The sequence below is a fragment of the Saccostrea echinata genome, unplaced genomic scaffold, assembly GCF_033153115.1.
Source record: "Saccostrea echinata isolate AGI-Se365-2 ecotype Australia unplaced genomic scaffold, CSIRO_AGI_Sech_v1 ptg000040l, whole genome shotgun sequence".
In the NCBI taxonomy this organism is placed as follows: domain Eukaryota; kingdom Metazoa; phylum Mollusca; class Bivalvia; order Ostreida; family Ostreidae; genus Saccostrea; species Saccostrea echinata.
The window spans coordinates 6,765,570-6,775,678 of NW_026889789.1; the positions used below are offsets into that span (position 1 = coordinate 6,765,570).

A 10,109-nucleotide genomic window follows, 5' to 3' on the forward strand; every position below is an offset into this window, starting at 1 on the left:
AGTTCCTGGACCCGAGTCTAACCTGGAACTGTCATCATAGTCTTCCTATTCGTTAAAATCTTTATGAACTTTTGCTTATCTTTTATGTGTGTGTGCGTGTGTTTTATTAGCAAAAGAATCGTAGATCCACCTTTGAGTCGATTAAGTTTTGTTGCACTGTAAAGTTTTGACCCTGTAATTAAAAGGTACATAGTATTGTTTTTGAAAGGGGCCAATCATAAAAATTATTTGACAATTTCTCTGGAAAATCTTTAACAAGCAAAACAGGGGGTGGGGGTGGGGGGGGGGTGTCTAAAGTCGATAGTCCTATTTCGTGGGTGGGTGGGTTTAGGTTCAAACTTTTTTACTAACAGATTTTCGAGCAATGTTTATTTGACTATACTTCAGCCAAAAGTTTGAAGGGGGAGGGGGGAAGCATTTCAGAGAACATTTTCAACAGTAAAATGTTATGTTTGCGAAAAAAGTGTGTTGCTAATCTTTCCATACTACGTCGTAGTATGGGAGGCTTTTATACATGCCTGATAAACCATCAAGAAGAATTTTTTTTATGGCAATCGACTTTTAACCTTATAAAGTGATCAGCTGTGTATTGTTAAGCTTATCAGGTAATTTCAAACATGTACAGGTTTTCTGTGTTGTTAAATCTATTCGAGTATGAAATTTATGATAAATAAATAAATGTAGATGCACACATTATACGTATGTCACTATGTGTCCAAACTTCCGCCAGAGTTTGTGTCTTTTTCTTGATGAGGCCTCGACGGGGAGTTTGGTATGTGTCGGGTATTTTTAAAATCTATATTTATCACCAACCAGGAAGTAAATTACGGATCTCGTTTCTGACATTCCAAAGTCTGTCACAAATGCTAAGTCATCGAAGGATTTATAGAGCTTTGAGTTTCAGAAAAGCTTGTAAGTATATTGATTATATAGAAAAAAAACATTTTTTTAAATAAGGTACATTTAAATTCGAATGTGTTCACAGTAGATACATGTATGTTAAACGGTAATTGATATACATTGTCTAGAAATAATTTTTCAAATCAATTATAATTAGATACATGTATAATATATATGTATATTATTTTACAAATATGAATTTTTGCTCCTATAGCATATAATTATCAGTTAAACATGCTCTTGGAAAACAATTTTTAAAGTACTTTTTTTATCATTTTCAGAATGGATATTCCCCGCAGAGCCCAACACTTTTTAGAATGTGACATTGAAGAATGTGAAAGAAACTGCGAGTTCTATTGCAACACTTGTCATCAAAGATTGTGTAAACAATGCAGAGATAAACATCTGAAAAGCAAAGAAAACAAGAACCATGAGGTGGTCCTTTACCAGCAACGTAAACGACAATTTCCTATGGAGAAATGTAAGATCCACCCCACTAAAGATGTGGACATGCTCTGTGAAGAATGCCAAGTTCCATTATGTTCCGAATGTGTCACACAAAGAGAGCATCGGGGGCATATATTTACCGACCTATAGACTATTTATGCAGAAAAATATGCCAACTTTCAAGAGGAAATTTCCAGGATCCATGAGTACTTTCTCCCCACATCACAAGATTTACAGAAAGAAATTAAAAAAGATTCCTCAGAAATCAAAAACATTATGGACAACATCAGATTATCTATGAAGACTGAAGGCGATTCCTTGAAAAGTCTGTTGGACACAGTTGTGTCTGAGAACATGAAGCAGCTAGACCAGATAGAGCATTCACTGTTAGAAGATCTAAAAACGCAAGACAAGACAATGGATGATTACATCACTTATCTTAATAACCTTGTCAAAGAGCTCCACATATGCCTGTCCTCTACAGAACCCCAGAAATTAATGTCTGAAAAGAAGCCAAAAATCCCATCCATACCAGAGACAACAAAACCAGTCACACCACGATTTACTGCTGGTCAATACAGCAAAAGTGACGTCACCAAATTACTTGGTAAAATACATGTCCCCAACACTAAAGCAGAAAAGAGAGAAATGATTCCTATGAAAAGTTTCTACAATACAGCAATGAAACCTACACATAAACAGATGAAAGAAGACAGAAAGAAATCTGACAAGAAACAAACATTGTCTCTATCTGCCTCTGTCACCAAGGTCAGGGTGTTCAACGTACCAGGTGTTGATGATGTATTCCATGTATCACTAGATCAATCAGACAGACTCTGGATCAGTAACAGGTATGGTAATCTTGTCCAAACAGATCTACAGGGGAATGTGATACAGAAAATAAAAACCAGTGGTGGATCTGAAGGTTACCACACAGTGACACAGGACGGGGATCTGATCTTTACAGACCAAAACAAGAAAGTCATCAATAGGATAACACAGGATAATAAGATCACTGAATTCATTAAAACTGGATACTGGATACCACTCAGCATACACTCCTCCTACATCAATGGGAACTTACTGGTGGGGATGGCTGGTAAAGTCACCAGGTACAACAAGACAGGAAAAGAACTACAGAACATACAGAGGGATAACAAAGGACAGGGACTGTATAAAGAACCACACTACATCACAGAAAACATCAATGGAGATATCTGTACATCAGACTATTATAACGGAGTAGTGGTGGTGAATAAATCAGGACAACACAGGTTCTCCTACACAGGTCAGAAGTCAGAGTTCCATCCCTATGGAATCTGTACTGATGTCCTCGGTCACATCCTGGTGTGTGATAGAATCAGTAACGCTGTTGACCTCCTTGATCAGGACGGTCAGTTCTTATCTCTATTACTCACACAACAACAAGGGGTAGAGTATCCCCGTAGTGTGTGTGTGGATGATGAAAACAATCTCTATGTGGGACAATACAACACCAACACAGTGACAGAGCACAAGTATCTCAAGTGATTCTTATTATGTCAAAAAGACGTATTAATTAAATTAAAATTTTGAAAAACAAGAGTTAATTGTGCTTATAAACATTATTTTTGTTACTTTGTATCCAATTCATGACTCTAGTTTTCATATAAAAACATGTTTTGAATCACATTAATTAACAACAAATAATACCAATTTTTAATTAACTATTATATAGCTACGAGACATGTGCATGTAATCTACTGTGTATAATGCTTGATCATATAAAAGCGGATTTTATTTAATGTACCAGTACATATGTATTAAGGTACACAATTTTGATTTTATTGTTAATTAATCAGTATTGTGACACGTTCAAAAACATATTTTTATAATGTTAAGAAAATTGTTCACTGAATTGTTTGAATCTGATTAAAAATAAATGTTTCACAGAAGAGTATACTACTAAACCAGAGTCATTGTATTTGGCATTGAACTTTAGTGCAGTATTGCTTGCAATTCAATCTAACAAAAAAAGACGGTTACCATTTATCTCGTTCTCCCGTTATCTACTTGTCGCTCATGAAATTTCATCAAATCTAAAATATACTTTTTACCTCCGAAAACATAGAGCACAAGCTTGCCTATATCTGAGATTTTCATACACAAGATGTATACTGGTGCATGAAATATATAAATTTGGTATTTATGCATAAAAACTAAGAGAAAAATGAAAGAAGTAATTTTAATTATATTGCATACAATTGTACCTGTCATAATAAGAGGCTTTTGAATCTTCCAAACTAACAAATTTAATGTGCTATATTTTTAACCTATATCTTCTACAGTAAATTCAGGGCAGTTGCCAGCTTTCTGGAAAGGGTGGTGCTTGGAGGATGTGGAAGGGTATCTCCTCGATCCTCTAAGCCATTTTTTTTAAAACAAAAATTGGCTTTTTGGTGGGTTCTGAAGCATTCTGGAATTCTTTTTAAAAAATATTTCTTGAACTACATGTATATCTTGCAGCATTACTTTACACAGTAGAAAACTGAAATTACGGTGTATTTTGTTCAAACATGATATTTTGTAGGATTTTTAAATGTTTATTTCATTTTTTAAGAGATGCATTTGCACCCAGGCACCCCCGCTCCAACGGTCAAGAAGTTTGAAATTGCTAAAGTTAGAAAATGTCATGATAATTCATAATCAGAATAGCTAAAATGTAATAATATACAGAAACAAGAGGTCCACACGCGGGCCTTAATAATGGTTTTCTTTTTCTGAGGGGGGGGGGGGTATTAATTCTATTAAATGTATAATAAATGTCAAACAATGACAGCCCGGTTGGGATGCAGTTTGATGAAACTCTGACAAACATAATGTATATGATGATATCTTTTATTTTTTTTTTATATGTACAGTATTTATATATGCACATTTTCAAGTCCTGTAATCTATAGGAATCTACAGGATCATCCCATATATTGCTATACATAAAAAATTATTTCCTTCGTACCTTGCGTCTCTGCACAGATGCTGTTTTAAAACGAAATTTGTAAATCACAGTTCAAGCAAATTAACTTACATGTACGTATGATTTAAGTTTGAAGCTTTAGCTATGTCTATATACATGTAGTATATAATGAAGTTTTTTTTATACAGATTTCAATGCCTGTACCAACGGAAATAAAATGAAAGAATTGATTTAATCACTATGGTATTCAACGATCACTCTATCTGGATTTTACTAATTTTCTTTCAAGTTTATGGAAAAGCTTCCACGCGTTGTATGGTTCAGTATAAAACTTAAGAAGATGTTTAGAAATCCTGTTTTGATTTACAAGTAAGTACAATGTATTTTATCATAACCTCCCATTTTTTAAACAAACATGAGTTTCTTTATATAAAACAAATTAATAGGTAACAAGTGGAAATGTGGAGGAGGAAGAAAACCAAAAACCTGCTGCATCCGCATCCACTAAGGAAAAACTTTTACCCAAGTGGAAGAGCAAGAACTCCAAAAAGAGCAAAGGTCAACAAAAGAATCGGTGGTGAATGTGCATCTCTATGCTAAGAATTTTATTTTTTTTGGTCAATTAGTTTTTCTTTTTGATCAGTATTATGTGAAACTTTGGAACATGTGAATCCTGATTTCTTAATGTTAAATCATGAAACGATCTTGGCGAGCAGGGTTACCCGACTTATTGACTGTAAACGATTCCAATCAGCATCACCTCCGGTCTCTCGAAAATCCCGGTACAACACATTGACTTATTTATGGTGACAATGCAATTGTCTAGCAACTCGTGGAGTTTTTTTTTTATTTTTGCTTATGTGAATTAAACCAAAAAATACTTTGGATTAAAAATTAACACTTTTTATGGTGAAAAATATCTATAAAAGCAGGTAATATTGCAGAAAATGACCCTTAGTATTAGCTCTATTAAGCCAAAGGCTCCAACTGCTAATGCTATGGTCATTTGTGCGGTGTGCGTAAACTTTTTAGAATATGGACCATTTCTCAGGACCCCTATATCTAAATATTTCAAATAAGAATATACTTAGAATCTTCAATTCTTAATAGAAAGAACATAGATTTACCAGACTTTGTAAGTTGATTCATCTTGAATCCTTGGAATAATTTAACCAAATTGTAGGTAACTGTGAACAATTTTTTTTTAGGATTTTCACACTTCTGTCTTAATATTAACGACATTAAGAGGCTTGAAATCATCAAATTTTGACAGTTGATGCACCCTAAGTCAACGGACTTTGTCAACTGAAAAGTAGGACATACCTAGTGGTCTTCTTTTGGAATGTCATAGTTGTATATCAATTTTCAGGGTAGTAAGAAGCTTTGTCAGTTGACTCAGTACGGTCCTTGTTTCTTCAAATCATTATTCCCTGGGTTAGGATGGGACCGTACCACAGTGGACAAAGTCATACAAGGGAATTTAAAAAACAAAAAAAAAAATTCTCTAGAATAACAAAGCCATGATCAGTCATATTTATGTGTAAGCATCCTGAGTAGCGTAAATTCAGGTTTGTTCAAATTATGACTCGTGGGACCACAACAGGGGATCAAAGTTAAAAAAAAAATACCCAAAAAAATGTGTATAATAATTGATTGTTGTTGTTAAACGCCGAGTCGATAATCTTTCAGGCATATTTCGGCGGGGGAATATTGACGAAATAACTGTAAATAAATTCTCAAAAACAGCAAAGCCTTATTTAGTCATATTAATACAGAGGCATCATCATGTAGTATAGATTCAATTTTGTTCAAATCATGACCCCCGGTAGTAGGAAAAGGCCACAATGGGTGATCAAAGTTTCACATTGGAATATATAGGAAAAAATCTTCTGTTCAAGGACAGCAAAGCCATGATTAGTCATATTTATATTGAAATGTATACTCAAATTTGTTAAAACTATAAATCTCGGAGGACAAAACGGACCACAGCACAAGATGAAATGCATAGGAAAATATCTTGAAAAATGTTCTAAAGCCATGATTAGTCAAATATGGAAGCATCCTCAGTGAGTGTTAATTTAGTCTATTTATTTAACGTAAAAAATTATTCAATATACATTATATATTTGTTATATAATACAAAATTTTTGCATCCCTGATATGAAGACAGGCACGCGTCCTGTATTACACAACCTGTATCAGCACCCTTTATTTACCCTTTATCACACCCTTTATTATAACTTTCCGGAACATCTCTGTATTTTTCATTCGGAGTACCTCGGATGTTTTCTTACTTCTTTCCAAAATTGATTCAAATTGTAATTTTATTTCATCAGACATTTTATGCTATTCAAAATAATTATTTGTTTAATTTGTAACTATTTCATTTCTTACCGCTGAATGCATTTCCCTTTGGAAAAAAAATTAGAAACGGAAATTCAACAACAACAGAACACATTCAATTATTAAAAATTCAGTTACTACTAATTTACAAGTTTATATATGATTTTTAGACACTATTGTCAAATATATAATAAAAACAACAATACAAGACAAAATCTGTATCACACCCCATATCAACCCTCGACCAATATCAGCCCTCTGGCCTTCGGCCCTCGGGCTGATATTGGAGTCTAGGGTTGATATGGGGTGTGATACAGATTTTGCCATGTATCATTCTCTATTTATAAAAATGTTTTCTTACGATAAGCTTCAAAAGTTCTGAATAGTCTGGTCCTGGTTTTTAAAAAAAAGTCTAGAAAAAAGTTTTTAACAGCAAATAAACATTATTTGGTTCAGCATAGTTTTTTCACCTATTTCGAGTATACTGAATCCGAAAAAAAATACGCTGGCTTTCATGAAAATGGTGTTACAATGGTAAAAATGTTGATTTAAAATGGCGGAATCCAATTTTCTAATTATCTCCTTAAATGTCGTTCAAAAAGAAGAAAGAATGTGTGAATTTATCTTACTGAGCGTAATGCAGCAATAAAATTGATAATAGAACATTTACATTATCACTGTAATTCATAAAAATTAGCCATTTAATTAATTTGAAAATGGTGTTAATGATCTCAAAATGGCGATTCAAAATACTCAAATCGTTTAATTCTGAGTCGTTTTGCAGTAAATAAAAAAAACCTACAGTTTACGTTTTAAAGTTAATATAATAATATTGAACTATTCAGTTAAACTTTTAAGATGTTGTTGTGTATGACTTATGATTTTTAATGACACAGATCTTTTTTTATGACATCTATAAGGATAAACTTTTAACATCTATCAGGAACTTTTACCTATTATGTGTGTCACCATCTTTCCTAATATAAGAATATATAAATATTATGCAGTAATTGCTGTTTAGAGGACAATGCGACGATTAAGCTACCGGAAGAGCAGTATTCCTCGAGTTCAAAGGGCGAGTGAATATTATACTTCGAGGGTTGTTCAATCATCTTGCTGAAATTTCTTGATCTATTTTTAGAAAAAAATAAATATTTTAATGTCCAACTGGAAGGTCTGGTGCAACATAACTTAGTATATATGAGTTTTACAAAGATGGATCTAGCCAATCAGAGAACTAGGAATTATTAAATCATTTAATAAATTTGAATGTAAAATCAATGAACATAATTAAGGATTATTCAAACTAGTGTGATATGCTGTTTAACATAGATATTCATGGCTGTCCAGCTTTGATTCTGCGTCCCTGCATTTTTTTTTATTCAAAGCCAACAAAAAATGTCAATCTTTCACAAATATTTAATATTGTGAACAAATAAACAAGCATTGTTAGATTAAAACCGAGCGACTCCCTTTTTTTACATGAATAATTTCAAACTTCAAATTCGAAACCGATTGTCCGAGCATACTGTTTTTGTTATACATGTACTCGGATCTGATTCAGTCTCTATTGTTTTAGAATTTACAAAATCGGAAAGAGAAAAAAATGTTTGAGTTCACCCCCCCCCCCCCAGATTCTTTTAATACGACCATGCACTATGCTAGCAGAGTAGTGAGTATCAAGTTGCCTCGTAAAGTTTTTAAAAGCTCCAACAAGGAAATTTTGTTGTCGAGAGAAGTGTTGGAACATTAGAATCCAGATCAAAGTCAAGAAAGTCAAGAATGGCTGAAGCCTATTGGTAAGAAAGATGATACGTGATAAAGTAGGAATCGTGAGGAATCTGTAGGTTCTATCAGATCGCACAATTTTACAAGTTTTCGTACCAAAAATGCACATGATGGGATTCTAGATGATAAGAGTTTGAGAATTTTTTTGCTGATGGAATGAAATGTGACTTTTCTAATAAACAAAATAAACTAATTTACATGGTCACAAAAGAAAGATACTTGTCTTATCAAAGGTCATTGAACTTTTGAAATAGGCACTTGTAGAAGCTAAGAGTATTACGAAGAGGCTTACTTTTACAATCAACGGCAAACATTTACAATTTAAACGGATCAATTCCAAATATGAAAAATGTGTAATAGGTGTCTATTCAATAAGAAACTTCAAGAACGTATGATAAGCGTGAGAAATGTTGATTCTAGTATATTCGAAATTAAAGAACATTTAAGATTGAAGATGTATCTGCTAGTCTTAAATTGATTCTAAAATATCATTAATTATATTTATACATGTATAAAGTGCAAGAAAAAAGGAAAATGAAAGTTTGAATTGCTACTAAACATCGAAATCGCTATTTTTCAAGCAAACTTATGATTAGCTAGGTCATTACAGAGATTTTTCCTAGATTTTATAACCAGCAGCTGCACCATCACTTGTAGAATAGTAAGGCGTGGAGGAAAACACCAATCTGTCGTGTATTGATGTTTGCAAATGTAAAAATCCTAAATAAAGAAGAATGTAGAAACAATGGAAAAATCAGAGAAAATTGAAATTCAATGCGGAAACGGCAGAATTTTATGAATTAAAGTGACAATGTAAGCGTTCTATTATCACTTATATAGTTGCATTACGTCAGTAAGATAATCACGCATTCCTTCTCCTATTTAAATAACAGTAAGAGACAATTAGAAAAATTGGATGTCCGACATTTTGAATCGCTATTTTTACCTCTTTAACGCCATTATCATGAAGGCCAGCATATTTTTTTTTCGGACAAAGCATACTCAAATTAGGTTTAAAAAAAACATGCTGGACCAAATAATAATTATTTGCCGTTAAAAGTATTTTTCCATAAATCGGACCAGACTATAATTGACCATTGATACTATGACGCTTCAGAACCACGTGATCCCTATCCATTAGTGGAGATTTTTACTTCGAAGACCCTATATTGCGGGAGGTTTTGTATTGTTTTATTTGCTTTTCAAAATACTGAACTGATTTCTGTGTTTTCCTATCCAATTTGCTCAGGTGAGCGATGTGGCCCATGGGCCTCTTGGTTTTAGTTTTTTAAGCTTTTTCTTTAATTTATAAGATATCATAATTCAGAAATATATGATACTCGTTACATTTTTCAACTATTTATAAAACAATTTCACATAATTTTACAAAAAAATTATTTATTTTAATGTATTTTTTCTTTCTTAAGCTTCGTCCCTTGCCCAGAAATTAAGTCATTCTGATTCGGAAATCAAGCATTTTTTGGCTAATATTTTTTTGGTTGTTTGCATGAATTGAGGAGGAGGCGTATGACACACGATGAAAAAGGGAGAGGACGGGATGTTGACTCAAATCTAGGAAATAGAAGATGGGCTAAAAACACAGCTCAATGACTAGCAAATATCTTTAACGAGAAAGAAATTTCCTGATGAGAAAATTTTCATAATTTAATGCTAATCT

General features: G+C 33.0%; 1 protein-coding gene across 1 annotated transcript; it reads left to right on the forward strand.

Annotated features, from left to right (window-relative positions):
* Nucleotides 1-1,184: 1,184 nt before the first annotated feature.
* Nucleotides 1,185-2,888, forward strand: LOC133200592 (uncharacterized). The gene has a single exon (XM_061336378.1). The coding sequence runs from the start codon at nucleotides 1,624-1,626 to the stop codon at nucleotides 2,875-2,877; it is 1,254 nt and encodes a 417-aa protein (XP_061192362.1). The 5' UTR covers nucleotides 1,185-1,623; the 3' UTR covers nucleotides 2,878-2,888.
* Nucleotides 2,889-10,109: the final 7,221 nt, after the last annotated feature.

What these genes read in the sequence shown, in the direction of transcription:
- LOC133200592 (XM_061336378.1), top strand. Translation starts at nt 1,624, where the DNA reads ATGGACAACATCAGATTATCTATGAAGACTGAAGGCGATTCCTTGAAA.